Source organism: Theropithecus gelada, chromosome 14 (genome assembly GCF_003255815.1).
Source record: "Theropithecus gelada isolate Dixy chromosome 14, Tgel_1.0, whole genome shotgun sequence".
Taxonomy (NCBI): Eukaryota; Metazoa; Chordata; class Mammalia; order Primates; family Cercopithecidae; genus Theropithecus; species Theropithecus gelada.
The window spans coordinates 6,120,443-6,135,345 of record NC_037682.1 but is presented as its reverse complement, the minus strand read 5'-3'; the positions used below and the strand labels follow the sequence as shown (position 1 = coordinate 6,135,345).

The window sequence follows — 14,903 nt, the reverse complement described above, 5'->3', positions numbered from 1 at the left end:
GCAAATCCACAGAGACAAACAGGAGATTAGTGGTTCCGAGGGGCTGGGAGAGGGAAGTAGAAGGACAGGGAGTGACTGCTTAGTGGGTATGAGCTTCTGGGTGATGAAAGGTCCTGGAATGAGACAGCAGTGAGGGCTGCGTGACATTATAAATGTACTTAGTGCCCCTGAACCGTACACTTGAAAATGGTTAAAACAGTACAATTCATGTTGTGCACATTTTACCATAATTTTTTCAAAAAGAAAGAAATGGAACTGCTCCCTCCCCTTTTGTTCAATTAAAGAAAAAAAAAAAAAAGACCAAAGCAGGTAGATCACTTGAGCCCAGGAGTTCAACGCCAGCCTGGACAAGATAGTGAAACTCCCTCTCCACAAAAAAAAAAAAAAAAAATAGGGCCAGGCATGGTGGCTCACGCCTGTAATCCCAGCACTTTGGGAGGCCAAGGCAGGGGGATCACAAGGTCAGGAGATCGAGACCATCCTGGCTAACATGGTGAAACCCCGTCTCTACTAAAAATGCAAAAAAATTAGCCCGGTGTGGTGGTGGGCACCTGTAGTCCCAGCTACTCAGGAGGCTGAGGCAGGAGAATGGCGTGAACCCAGGAGGCAGAGCTTGCAGTGAGCCAGGATCACACCACTGCACTCCAGCCTGGGTGACAGAGTAAGACTCTATCTCAAAAAAAAAAAAAAAAATTGCCATGTGTGGTGGCACGCACCTGTAGTCCCAGCTACTCAGGAGGCTGAAGCGGGAGGATCATCTGAGCCCAGGAGGTCAAGGCTGCAGTGAGCCAAGATCGCACCACTGCACTCTAGCCCGGGCAACAGAGCAAGACCCTGTCTCAAAAAAAAAGAAAAAGAAATGAGTAGTTTTGAGGATGAAATGACAGGCTTTCTAGGTAGTGCCTTGCCCCTAGGGGCCTGGGGTGTCAAGAAGCAACTGTCTTCAGACCAGCTGGAGGCTGACGATCACCCCACCCTCAGCTGGAGGACCCTCACCAATCAGATCAAAAACATTCACCACCCAGCAACAGATGAATGGATAGATAAAATATGGTCTAGCCGTACAATGGAATACTATTCAGCCGTAAGAAAGAAGGAAATTCTGACACAGGCTGCTATGTGGATGAACCTTGAAGACATTATGCTGAGTGAGAGAAGCTAGTCACAGAAGGACAAATATGATATGATGCCACTTATATGAGGTCCCTCAGATTGGCAAATCCACAGAGACAGAAAGTAGAATAGAAGTTACTAGGTGGGGGGAGGGAAGAATGGGGAGTGACTGCAATCATTTCATACAATGTTGTATTTAGCAATTATGTAAAATAGCAAAAACTGGCCGGGCGCAGTGGCTCACGCCTATAATCCCAGAACTTTGGGAGGCCGAGGCAGGTGGATCACTTGAGGTCAGGAGTTCGAGACCAGCCTGGCCAACATGGCAAAACCCCGTCTCTACTAAAAATACAAAAATTAGCCGGGCATGGTGGCGGGTGCCTGTAATTCTAGCTACTTGGGAGGCTGGGGCAGGAGAATCACTTGAACCCAGGAGGTGGAGGTTGCAGTGAGCTGAGATTACACCATTGCATTCCAGCCTGGATGACAGAGGGAGAGTCCATCGCAAAAAAAATAAAATTAAATAAAAATAAAAATAAAATAAAGCTTTAAAAAATGCACCAAGCAGCTTCTCTATGAAACTTAAAACTTTAAAAAAATCACCTAAGATGCAGCAGTGATGCATTGGAAAAAAAAAAAAAAAAGACTTCCTATGAGAACCCTACCAGGCACACCACTGAAGGCTACTTGAGTCAAATGACGGTGACCTAGTTCATCATAATTAAGACCTAAGCCTTAATCCACAGATGGCTGACATTTCAGCGTGAAGCCTAAGCCACACCTACCCTGTTCACAGTGTCTTTGACAGCTGGGACCGGCAGGCGAGGCAGCGATGTCTGGAAGCTGTACAACATGGGTTTTCGGCCTGAAAAGATCTTGACCATACCCTGAAGAAGAGAGAATTATATTTTCAGTCTACTGCCATACCACCCTGAACGCACCCGTTCTTGTCTGATCTCAGAAGTTAAGCAGGGTCGCGCCTGGTTATACTTGGATGTGAGAATTACAATTTCAAAGACAAGGCTATGTTAAAGATCCAAAGCCACTTTTCCAGCGTGCACAACATGCCAACCACTTACTGATTTTCTGTGTTGATTTATTTTTCATCTGGTCCATCTTTTACCGCCCCATACTTACGGGTTCTAGCAAATAAGCATATAACCCCGCCCTCCATGCCAATAAAAACCTGGGCAACATGGCAAAACCCCATCTCTACCAAAAAAAACACAAAAAATTAGCCAGGCGTGGTGGCATGTGCTTGTTGTCCCAGCTACTTGGGAGGCTGAGGCGAAAGGATTGATTGAGCCTGGGAGGGTGATGCTGCGGTGAACCGTGATCACCCCACTGCACTCCAGCCTGGGCGACACAGTGAGACCCTATGTTAAAAAGCAAAACAAAAACAAACAAACAAACCACGTGGAATCAAAGCCAAGCCTGACGGAGGCTGTAAGATGTCACTGCCAGCATCGTGACTAGCCAGGACCCGAACTGTGCTTCTGCACCTAGGGTGAGTCTCACCCCACCTCCTTCTGCAAGGCCCTTAGTTTAGGGATGGGCTCCAGGCTCTAGGAGCAGTGAGGAGGGTCAACGTGCCTGACCCTGAGCCAAGCTGAGGGGAAGCAGCGTCTTCCCTTCAGTCATTGCCAAGCCTCCCAGAGGGCACATTTGTGGCCCTTGGTTTTAGGCTGGATGATCAAGTTTGTATAATAACCAGTCACCTCAATGCCGACCAAAACAAAGGCAGTCCTCGGGCCCAGGTGGGGAGTCCTGGTACCGCAGGGCGTTGGGACTCAACTGAACCTCAGCTGCGAACCCACTGGAGGGAGTGCCCTTTAGCCTGCTTTGCCAAGCGTGGGAACCACCCGAATCTCTTCTAGGTGTTAAATTCTGCTTCTCTAGAAATCAGGAACTTTATATCCAAATGGCAGAAACTGATTTGAGAGAAAAAATTGGTTTGACTGGGTGCGGTGGCTCACGCCTGTAATCCCAGTACTTTGGGAGGCCGAGGAGGCTGGATCGTTTGAGCCCAGGAACTCGAGATCACCTGGCCAACATGGCGAAACACTGTCTCTATTAAAAATACAAAAAATTATCCGGGCGTGGTGGTGTGTGCCTGTGGTCCCAGCTACTGTGGAGGCTGAGGTGAGAGAATCGCTTGAGCCCAGCAGGGTGGAGGTTGTAATAAGCTGAGATTGCACCACTGCACTCCAGCCTAGGTGACAGAGCAAGCTGCTGTCTCAAAAAAAAAAAAAAAAATTTGTTTGGCAAGAGTGGAGTCCCAGTGTGTGGTGGGCACTGCGGTGACTCCCACACTTCTCTTACAAGGCTTCCCCAGAGGTTGGGACAGCAGCCCAGTCCAGGCAGGCACCACTGTGGGGGCTACCCAGAGGCAACCGAGCAGAAGGGCCCCAGGGCCAAGGTCGGGGCAGACAAAAAACCAAAGCAGGCCCATGGCTTCATATACACCGGCAGACCCATGGAGCAGCCTCATTCGAGAAAGATTCTGCAGAAAATTTTCTCATGATTACCTGGTCCATTAGAACCATTTAGGCCACTTGGCAAGACAGGGGTGAATAAACCAGATGTTTCTTTACACATGTCCAGCCCCAAAGACCCAGGTTGGGCTTGAGGTGCTGAGCAAAGCCCAAGGCCCAGGGCCATGACTACAATGGGCAGATGGTACATGGGGCACATGCCCGCCTGCAGGGGGTCACAGGGGCCCCAGCCCCCAGACGGAGGCCTTGAAAGTCCAGAGATGATGCCCATTTTGGAGGGTTTATTTTCAGAAAAACTAAGGCCATAATTTTTTTTTTTTTTTTTTTTTTTTTTGAGACAGGGTCTGGCTCTGTCACCTAGGCTGGACGCAACCACAGCTCACTGCAGCCTTGACCTCCTGGGCTCAAGCAATCCTCCCACCTTGGCCTCTTGAGTAGCTAGGATTACAGGCATGCACCACCACGCCTGGCTAATTTGCCTGGCTAATTTTTGTATTTTTAGTAGAGATGGGGTTTTGCCATGTTCTCCAGGCTGGTCTCAAACTCCTGAGCTCAGGTGGTTCACCAGGCTTGGCCTCCAAAAGTGCTGGGATTACAGCCATGAGTGACCATGCCCAGCTCCCACAAAAACATTTAAATTGAGCCCAGGTTTGATGGCTCATGCCTGTAATCCCAACACTTTGGGAGGTTGAGGTGGGCAGATCACTTGAGCTCAAGAGTTTGAGACCAGCCTGGCCAACGAAACCCCGTCTCTATTAAAAATACAAAAATTAGCCAGCCATGGTGGTGTGCGCCTATAGTCCCAGCTACTCAGGAGGCTGAGGTGGGAAAATCACTTGAGCCTAGGAAGTTGAGGCTGCAGTGAGCTGTGATCGTGCCACTGCACTCCAGGCTGGGCAATGGAGCAAGACCCTGTCTCAAAAAGAAAAAAAAAGAAAGCTGGGTGCGGTGGTTCATACCTGTAATCCCAGCACTTTGAGAGGCCAAGGCAGGATCACCTGATGTCAGGAGTTAAGACCAGCCTGACCAACATGATAAAACCCTGCCTCTACTAAAAATACAAAATTAGCCAGGCGTGGTGGTGCATGCCCGTAATCCCAGCATCTTGGGAGGCTGAGGCAGAAGAACTACTTGAACCTGGGAGGCCGAATTTGCAGTGAGCTGACATCGCACCATTGCACTCCAGCCTGGGCAACAAGAGTGAAACTCCATCTCAAAAAAAAATAAAATAAAATAAAATAAAAATAAAAAAGAAAAACATTTAAATCATGAAATTTGGACAAGCATCCACATATATGGCAAAGCCATGACCTTAAATCAAGGACCCTTGGGCTAAGGGCCAAGGCAAGCTGGGGGAACATTCCAGAAGCTAAGTCCGAGTCACGGGAGCCTGTCCGAGGGGTCAGCTAAGGTAACCATTTAATGCCTGACAACAAGTGAGTCAAGAACGCTACAGAGAACTGGATGGACAGCACTTTTATTTGATGAATGACCTGAACTACAAACCCAGCAGACCTCAATAAAACATGCTGCAGATCTCACTAACGTCACGAAAGAGAAGCACTCTTCGGCCCCCGCTTTTGTGTCATGGTGACTCAAACCTCTCCAGCCATTCAAGGTTGAGGCCCAGGTCACCAACCAAGCATCAAGGGAGAAAAGGTCCCAGAGGTGTCCTTCTTTCCAAAGCCCAAACCATCTACCCCCACTCCACTGCCAGAGGGATGCACAATTACCATCCAGATCTTGGTGGCGCGACTCATCTTGCCGTGCTCAGCGAACATCCACCCGTGGTAGGACAGCAGCACCTTCAGGGAGTAGCGCATGGTGACGATGAGGGCCACCCACAGCCCGGTGCCAAACAGCACGCCGCTGACCACGTTCTTCGTCTGGCTGGACATGCAGTCACTGCGGAGACAGACCCAGACAAGGGAGGCTGTGTGTGAGGTCGCACGGTGCCACCGAACGCCACCGGTGACGCCACAGACACCACGTGCTTCAGCGTCCAGCAGCCTGCCCCATGTAGAGCCGGGAAAGTCAGAGGGAGAGCACTTGCAGGAACCGAGCTCTTAAAACACTCACGGACTCTCTCCTCCTCACCCCAAAACCAATCACACCGAAAGTAGCCGGCAGACCCGGGTGCCCGGGGCAGGCCTGTCTGCTCTCTTCCCACAGGTCCCTTCAGCCTGATCTGCTCTGGTGGCCTTGAAACCAACCAGGGCCAATTTGTGTCATCTGGAAAAAGACACAGCTTCCTTCAGGACCTCTGGACCAACAGCAGGGGGGATGCTGTGAGGCCGGGACCTAGCCACCGCGAGCGCCATGCCCTGCAGACTTGCGCCTCCCCGGCAGGTGAGCAAGAGATTCTGGGCCACTTTCTTCAGCTCTTTATGAATTTTTTTCTCCCAAACTTACTTTTAGATGCAATCGTAATCTCAAATTATTTTGTTACAACCATTACCTCCAGTATTTCTATCAAAAGAGCTTGTTTTTGACTTAGGAGTACTTAACACGAATAAAGAAACAGACTGTGTGAAACGGTCATGTAAATATTTAACTTAAATACAGGAAATGTTTTTGTTTGTGAAGGAAGGTAGTACATATTATGGTAAACATGCGACTTTAAAAATGAGACAAAATGCAGCTTTTTTTTTTTTTTTTTTTTTTTTTTTTGAGACAGAGTCTTGCTCTGTTGCCCAGGCTGGAGTGCAGTGGTGATCTTGGCTCACTGCAACCTCCACCTCCCAGGTTCAAGCAATTTTCCCACCTCAGCCTCCCGAATAGCTGGGATTACAGGTGTGTACCACCACATCCAACTAATTTTTGTATTTTTGTAGAGATGGGGTCTTGCCATGTTGCCCAGGCTGGTCTCGAACTCCTGACCTCAGGTGATCCACCTGCCTCGGCCTCCCAAAGTGCTGGGATTATAGGTGTGTGCCACTGTGCCTGGCCAGAAATGCAGCTATTTTGTGGTTTGTTTTAGTTTTGGTAACTGCAAAATATTTTTTAAGTAAAAACTAAGCATGCTTCAAATGATTAAAAGACCAATATATATAACCTAAAGGTATCCCCAATATTTGAAAAGCACTAATTTGGCCAGGTGCAGTGGCTCGTCTATAATCCCAGCACTTTGGGAGGCCGAGATGGGTGGATCACTTGAGTCCAGGAGTTCAAGACCAGCCTGGGCAACATGGCAAAACCCCATCAATATAAAAATAAAACGTAAAAAAGAAAATAAAATAATTCAAAATAAGAAATAAAAAAAAAAGAAAACCACTAATTGAACACTGCATAATATTTAAGTGGACAAAAACAAATTATCTTCAAGGTTACATACTCTTGCTCCAAAATGTGTATCTTTCTATAACCCGTGAAGTCTAGCACTGGAGTTTAACTGTAGTCTCTTTTTTAAACCTATACGCTCTTTTCTGGTCATCTAACCTATCAGCAAACCTGGGTTTAGGGATTTCAGAAGCCATCTTTTAGATAATCTACATTTTAGATTACTGAAAGAAAAAGACCTATATACTTACTTGATTTGCAAAAATAAAAGTATTTTAGCATAAACAAATGACACATTCAAGATTTTTAAAAATATAGACATATAGGCACTTAGATAAAAAACGTTAGCAAAAAGCTTTCTTTGAAAGGACATGCTCCTTACAAGGCTGTCGGGGACAGACTCAGAGACAAACCCCACATAACACGTATGACTCCACTTTTTTACTCTTTTTTTTTTTCTTTTTTTTTTTTTTTTAAGAGATAGGGTCTCACTATGTTGCTCAGGCTGGTCTTGAACTCCTGGGCTCAAGCAATCCTCCTGCCTCGGCCTCCCAAAGTGCTGGGATTACAGGCCACCGCGCCCAGCCTGACTCCAGTTTTGAAGGCAGCGGCCCAGAGAATCTGCAAGTCCCCTCCAGGACAGCAGCTCTGGAATGGCCCATGAGGCTGGAAGACGCTGGCCCTTAACCCGGCCTTTCTAAATTTAGGCCAGGGATGGCCTAGTTTACCAAAATAGGTTTAAGAGGTACAAAGAAACAAATCTTACAAAGACCCAGATTATTAAGAGCTTTAAACAGTCAACACTTCTAAATATAATCCAGTTTTAAGAGAAGGCCTACACTAGAGAGTAAATTAAAGATCTGGCCCGGGCTCAGTGGCTCACATCTGTAATCCCAGCACTTTGGGAGGACGACGCGGGTGGATCACTTGAGATCAGGAGTTCAAGACTGGCCTGGCCAACACGGCGAAACCCCATCTCTGCCAAAAATACAAAATTTGGTTGGGCATGGTGGCGTGTGCCTGCAGTCCCAGGTACTCAAGAGGCTGAGGCAGGAGAATCACTTGAACCCGGGAGGTGGAGGTTGCAGTGAGCCGAGATCGCACCACTGCACTCCAGCCTGGGGGACAGAGTGAGACTCAATCTCAAAAAGAAAAAAAAAAGATCTTCATTAACCCCACGAGAGAATGAAAAGTATGAAGGAACAGCTCCACACACAAGGCTCAGAGGCGGCTATCCACTGCAGGCCTGCGGGCCCTGGGACCTCAAGGAAGAGAGCAGCCAGGCCTGCCCCGAGTGCCCAGGTCTGCCAACTGCTTTCTGAGTGACAGCAGTGACAGCAGTCCCCAGGCAGACAAGGAACCTGGCAGGCATCCCAACCAGGCATGCTTCTGCTAAAATGACTGGGAACTTTGATTCTGTCTCTTGCAGACACTTATAGAGGCCTGAGCCAGCAATCCTGAGCTACCTCAAGGTTGCAGGCAACTCAGCTGGATGCTCAGTGGCTCTGGAGGGTCCAGGGCTTCCTGGAGAAGGAACAGGATGTGAAGGGGTCCTCTGCAGACCCTTCGCAAAAAGAGGCAGGAATCAGGGTACCTGCTCAAGCTGTCATCAGGAGATTCAGACCATTAATCTGCTTAATCTTTTCTTTCTAGTCAGCAGAATCAAGGCTGGGCACAGTGGTTCACACCTGTAATCCCAGCACTTCGGGAGGTCGAGGCGGGTGGATCACCTGAGGTCAATAGTTCAGATCAGCCTGGCCAACATAGTGAAACCTCATCTCTACAAAAAATACAAAAATTAGCCAGGCATGGTGGTGGGCCCCTGTAATCCCAGCTACTCAGGAGGCTGAGGCAGGAGAATTGCTTGAACCCAGGACATGGAGGTTGCAGTGACCCGAGATAGCACCATCACACTCCAGCCTGGGCAACGGAGGAAAAACTCCATCTCACAAAAAAAAAAAAATTCAAATTCAGCCGTTAACTGTGAGTGAGTTTTCGTTTATGTCCCTTTTTCTGCCAGTTTATTTTCTTATTTCTTGCTGATTAAACAATATTTACATGCAAACAACCCGCAAGGCATGACTATGAAGATCCAGAGCTTTGATTTTTAGCTTAGCCCTGACCTGGCATTGTGCCTTCCACCTGCAACTCCTGGCCCCAAAACAAAGCCCAGTTATGAGGAGTTGGCGGCTATTATTGACCTCAGATGATCCACCTGCCTCGGCCTCCCAAAGTCCTGGGATTACAGGTGTGAACCACCGTGCCCCAATGGCAAAAATGCCGTTGGTGTAAACAAGCAGCACAGAAATCGAATCAAACGCCTGGCATGGGCCAGCAGGGACACTTCCAAGGCACCATGGAGCTTTCAGACCAGAAAGGAAAACGTGTGTCCAAGCGCAAGGGTCACAGCTGCACGAGGAAGCTGAGTCGCCCCGCGTTCCACTGTCTCGACGTTCAAATGGCGATAAAGCAGCGGTGTTCACGTGCATTTGTCTCACGGAAGCTTCTGGGGCAGGGGGTGGGGGGACCTCAGTGCTACACTGAAGAAAGCAGATTTCAGAGCTGGCACAGAGCTGGGTTTAAATTCCAGCTTCCCCGCTCCCTCTTCCTGTGACTTGGGCAGACGCCTGCATCTGTCTGAAAGCTTCCTCACTGGTAAAAGGGATCCTAATGAGAGGTCACTGCAGTGCAGGACCTGACCTTCCTAGACGGGAGTCTGGGCCATCTCCAGAACTGGATGGAATAACAGGCATCACAGGCGTGCAATAAACACGTGCCATCAACAGGCGGCAGGTGGTTGGAAAAAAAATAAAATGAACATGTGCTGAATGTTACCTAAGGTGTCTCGGGGCCTTATCTCTTGGTAGCGAGAGATAAGCCCCAGGAAAATCCAAAACCCTAGGGGTGGGAGTGACAGGGGTGTCCCCTGGAGATTTCTGAACCACCCTGACAGAAAGCTAAGTGGGGGAGGTCCCTGCAGAGGACCCCAGAGCAGTCAGTTCAAGGGTCACAGAACTCTGGGATGAACGGACTCCAAGTGCAAAGAAATCATTACATGGAGATTCAGCCCCTTGAGCAGAAATTCCGTTTCAGAGCCCTACTGGCCGGGCTATGGGCACTGTCACTATTGGCCAAACCCTCGGGCCCTGACACCTTCCAAGGGGTGCCCCAGGGCTACTACCACTCTTCTCACCCTGGTCTTCGGAGGAAAGGCCGCAGAGGACTGCAAACTCCTAGAGGGACCTTAGCACCACCCAGGAGGCGAGAAGAAAGCCGACATGAGGACAGAATCAGGAGCTTCACGTCGAATCCAGAACAGTGACAATCATCACATTTGAAGAGACATAAAAACAGCAATAAAATCCGTAACTTCCCAGACATTCGGAGATTTCACAGGATTACTTACGTTGTTTCCAGGGTCCGATTGATTTTTGCAATTATTCCTAACGAGGGGTCGATCTTGGCGTACATTGTTGTCATCACACCCACCACCACGATAAGCCAACTGGAGGGGCTCGCCGGGTACACGCCAGTGATGATGCCATTCTAAAGACAGACACACGGGCCGTGAGCGGTGTCCTCCCACAACCCACAGGGCAACGGCGCTTCATGGCCCCAGCAACAGGACTGCTGGGTCGGCAGGCAGGGAGAAGAGGGTGTCGGCAGCGTGCGTGCACTAAGAAACCATACCCCACTAGCTGGGACTCTCCCCAGAGTTTACAGCCTGCGGCGTTCCAGTTTCCTCCCTTCCACTACTTCTGAGCCAAAACCCACCCTGAAAGCTTCCCCAAGAGTGGACACCCCAGGACATGAGAATCAGCCCAGGCACTAGTTTAGCTGGTGAAGGATGTCACTGAGCCACCATGATGTCCTGTCCCTAGCCTGCTACTGTCTAGAATGCCCTGAGACCCCAGCTCCAAAACTGCCCCTCTTGCCGCCCCTATGTCAGAAGGCTGCTTAACCTTGAAGATTTCATGGGAGGCCTCACTCCATGTTGAGAATTTGCTGTAAAATACTCCAGCCAAAAAAAAAAAAAAAAAAGGATTATATCAAACGAAATTGGCAAAATTGTTGAACAAGGAAGTGAACGGTGGGGATCTGTAATCAGTCCTCTTCACTCTTGTGTATGTTTGACAACTCCAATTAAAAAACATTCTTACTAAACCATCCTAATAAGATATTGATTTGACCAAGGTAATGGATTAAAAATGACCAAAGCAGGCCAGGTGAGGCGGCTCATGCCTGTAACCCCAGCACTTTGGGAGGCTGAGGCGGGCAGATCACTTGAGGTGAGGAGTTTGAAACCAGCCTGGCCAACATGGTGAAATACTGTCTCTACTAAAAATACAAAAACTTAGCCAGGTGTGGTGGCGGGCGCCTGTAGTCCCAGCTACTCAGGAGGCTGAAGCAGAAGAATTGCTTGAGCCCGGGAAGCGCAGGTTGTATTGAGCCAAGGTCGCGCCATTGCACTCCAGCCTGGGCAACAGAGTGCGGCTCTGTCTCAAAAAAAAAAAAAAAAAAACCTTAGCCGGGCATGGTGGTGTGCACCTATGATCCCAGCTACTTGGGAGGATGAGACAGGAGGATTGCCTGAGCCCAGTGACACTATAGGGAGCCGTGATCACACCGCTGCACTCCACTCTGGGCAACAGAGCAAGACCTTGTCTCAAAAAAAAAAAAAAAGGGGAGGGGAGGGGGAGAACAACATTCCCACTGGGTTGAATATGATGGCCAAGCCTCTGCATCCAAGCTTCTATTTTCCCAGATTCCAAGGTGAAAAAGAGCAGCCCTCGGCGAGCCGAGCTAGTGCCTCAGTGACATCTCGGATGTCGCCTTGGTGGGTTATTGATCTGGGCCCAAGAATACACAGGCTGAGCCCCAGGGACACCTGTGCAGCTGTGCTGGCCCCCAGGGGCTCGCCCACCTCCCTGCCGTCCCTGCTGCCACCCACTCTTGAGCTTAGGGCTTTCTCAGTGGCCCACTTCAGTGCCGCCCTCAGAGACGGAGCACTGGGAAGTCCACAAACTGAACTGAGCTCCTGCTGGGGCTGGCGGGGGTCAGCGGGGGTGTCCACTCTCGACTTGATGAACTTTCATCTAGTTTCCGTGTTTTCAAACATGCACTTATTCCTTCTATGATGTTTAAAATAAACGAAAATACATGGAAAAACAAGATACTTGCTTAAAAAAGAACAGAGTTCCACTTCTTTAGATAAACAGAATTGAGAACATGTCGACTCGACTGTATTTGAACTTATGTGGAGAGTTTCTTTTTTTTTTTTTTTTGAGATGGAGTCTCGCTCTGTCACCCAGGCTGGAGTGCAGTGGCGCGAACTCAGTTCACTGCAAGCTCCACATCCCGGGTTCAGGCCATTCTCCTGCCTCAGCCTCCCAAGTAACTGAGACTACAGGCGTCTGCCACCACGCCCGGCTAATTTTTGTGTTTTTTAGTAGAGACGGGGTTTCACCGTGTTAGCCAGGATGGTCTCAATCTCCTGACCTTGTGATCCACCCACCTTGGCCTCCCAAAGTGCTGGGATTGCAGGCGTGAGCCACCATGCCCGGCCCTTATGTGGAGAGTTTCTAGTATGTGAATGTTTTATCAACGAAGTAATTATTACATCTACTTGCTGAAGTTTGGAAAAAAAAAATTTTTTTTTTGAGACAAAGTCTCGCTCTGTTGCCCAGGCTGGAGTATGGTGGCTCAATCATGGTTCACTGCAGTCTCTGCCTCTCGGGTTCAAGCGATCCTCCCATCTCAGCCTCCTGAGGAGCTGGGACTACAGATGCATGCCAACGCACCTGCCTAATTTTTGTATTTTTTGTAGAGATGAGGTTTTGTCGTGTCACCCAGGCTGGTCTTAAACTCCTGAGCTCAAGCGATCCGCCCACCTCAGCTTCCCAAAGTGCAGGGATTACAGGTGTGACCCACTGCACCTGGCCCAGAAAAAGTCCTTTTTGAACAAGGTGCAAAGGATTCTGACTCAGACAGAAGATGTGAATTCTAGTCTTTACTCTGCCTTCTATTAAGTAGGTCGCTGGCCCTTGGAGCCTCGATTTCCCGGCCTGCTTTAGAGCATGCCAACTCCCTCTACCTGCCTAATGGAGCTGCTCCAAGCATCCAGTGAGCTAAAGTCCGTGTAATGGTGTCCCCAAGCCTTAAGTACCGTGGAAATAGGTAAGTGATATGCAATCGCCAGTCTGAAACACGTAGACCTCATTCGCTGCAAGAGCCCCGTTCTTAGACATTAAAAGGCATACTGTGTAGATTTCAACTCATCTCAGCAAACCTTGAATCGGATGAACTTCTTCTTCCAGGAATGAAGTCCAGAGAGATAGATTTGCCTAAGAGCTTCATGGCTCAGCCGCAGGTCGATCCCATCCGGAGTGACCGTGAACTGAAAGGCTACAGCTTGGTGAGCTTCTGCCATCTTCAGGAATTACCTGGAAGGAGAAGGAGAAAATGTAACACACTTTCTGGGACCAGATACTAAAAAATCCCCATATAGAAGTGCCATTCCTTCTGAATTTAAGTTCTTCCTCCCCACTTAACAGCATCCGGGCCTGTGGTACCCCAACCCTGGCCCTGGACGTCCCCCGGAACCACACCTCCAAGCCAGCATCCAGGCCCGTGGTACCCCAACCCTGGCCCTGGACGTCCCCCAGAACCACGCCTCCAAGCCAGCATCCAGGCTCGTGGTACCCTAACCCTGGCCCTGGACGTCCCCCGGAACCATGCCTCCAAGCCAGCATCCAGGCCCGTGGTACCCCAACCCTGGCCCTGGATGTCCCCCGGAACCACGCCTCCAAGCTAGCATCCAGGACACACCTGCTGACGCAAAGCCCGTGGCGCTTCGGCAACTCGCACAGCACAGACAAATCTCAATCTTACAGCCAGGCCCTTGGAGGCTGGCATTAGAAGAGGCCCAGAGTGTCCACGAAGGAGTCCACGAGGGGGCCCACGACAGCCCTAGACCCTGAACTTTGAGCACAGATCAATACCAAATGCCTCTGCCTCTGGTGTCTATGTGGCTGCTCTTTCGAGAAACTGTTCTGGGGTTTCAGAGAGACCCATGGAGACCCCATGAGTCACATGTGCAGACGCCTCAAGAATGGGTGCTCACGGACCGAGCGGGCCTTCTTCCTTGGAGGCAGCGGCTGAAGCAGCACCTGCCTTGGCGGCCCACGGGCTCAGCAGATCCTGGGGCGCTGTATCCCAGACGCAAGCACAGCCCCTGGGGACAGCATCCCGTCTGGCTGCAGAAAACTGCTTCGGGGTCTGCTACATTCTTCCCATCCCTTCATCCTGGCTCCGGCTGCCTTCCTCCAGGCTCCTCGGCACAGCCGCTCAGCACAGCACAGCCCCCATCCCCTCCTGGACCCCCAGGGCGGCGGCTCCTGCCCTTCTCACTGTGCCTCCCCCACCTCCTCCCAAGCTGCCTGCCACAAAGTACTAAATGGATAAAAGAGAAGCTAAGAGGAAAAAACTATCAAGGACCATAATAAAAATCCAAAAACTCGTGTGTGTGTATGTAGATGTGTGTGTGGTATGTGTATGTGGTGTGTGTGGTGTATATGTGTGTTGTGTTTGTGTGTGTGGTGTCTGTGTGGTATATGTGTATGTGTGTGTATATGTGTATGTGGTATGTGTATGTGGTGTGTGTGGTGTATGTGTGTGGTGTGTTTGTGTGTGTGGTGTCTGTGTGGTATATGTGTGTGTGTGTGTGTGTGTGTGGGCATATGTATGTGTATGTGGTGTGTTTGTGGTGTCTGTGTGGTATACATGTATATGTATGTGTGGTGTGTGTGGGCATATGTGTGTGTGGTATGTGTATGTGTATGTGGGGTGTGTGTGGTGTATGTGTGTGGTGTGTGTGTGCATGTGTGGTGTGTGTGTGGTGTATGTGTGTATATGTGTGTGATGTGTGTGGGGGTATGTGTGTGGTGTGTGTGGCTGTGTGTGGGGGTGAGTGTGTGGTGTGTGTGTGGTGTGTGTGTGGTGTGTGTGTGTGGGGTG

General features: G+C 49.6%; 1 protein-coding gene across 2 annotated transcripts in view; it reads right to left on the bottom strand.

Moving 5' to 3' along the window:
- CPT1A (carnitine palmitoyltransferase 1A) overlaps positions 1 to 14,903 on the bottom strand; it is an 80,338-nt gene that overhangs the window by 41,157 nt on the left and 24,278 nt on the right. For both annotated transcript variants that reach the window (XM_025357178.1, XM_025357177.1), the window contains exons 2-5: positions 13,177 to 13,330; positions 10,294 to 10,433; positions 5,342 to 5,513; positions 1,899 to 2,000 (exon numbers count right to left, since the gene is read on the bottom strand). In XM_025357178.1, the coding sequence (XP_025212963.1) occupies positions 1,899 to 2,000; positions 5,342 to 5,513; positions 10,294 to 10,433; positions 13,177 to 13,317 (555 nt within the window). In that variant the 5' untranslated portion in view covers positions 13,318 to 13,330. The remainder of the gene's footprint in view (positions 1 to 1,898; positions 2,001 to 5,341; positions 5,514 to 10,293; positions 10,434 to 13,176; positions 13,331 to 14,903) is intronic.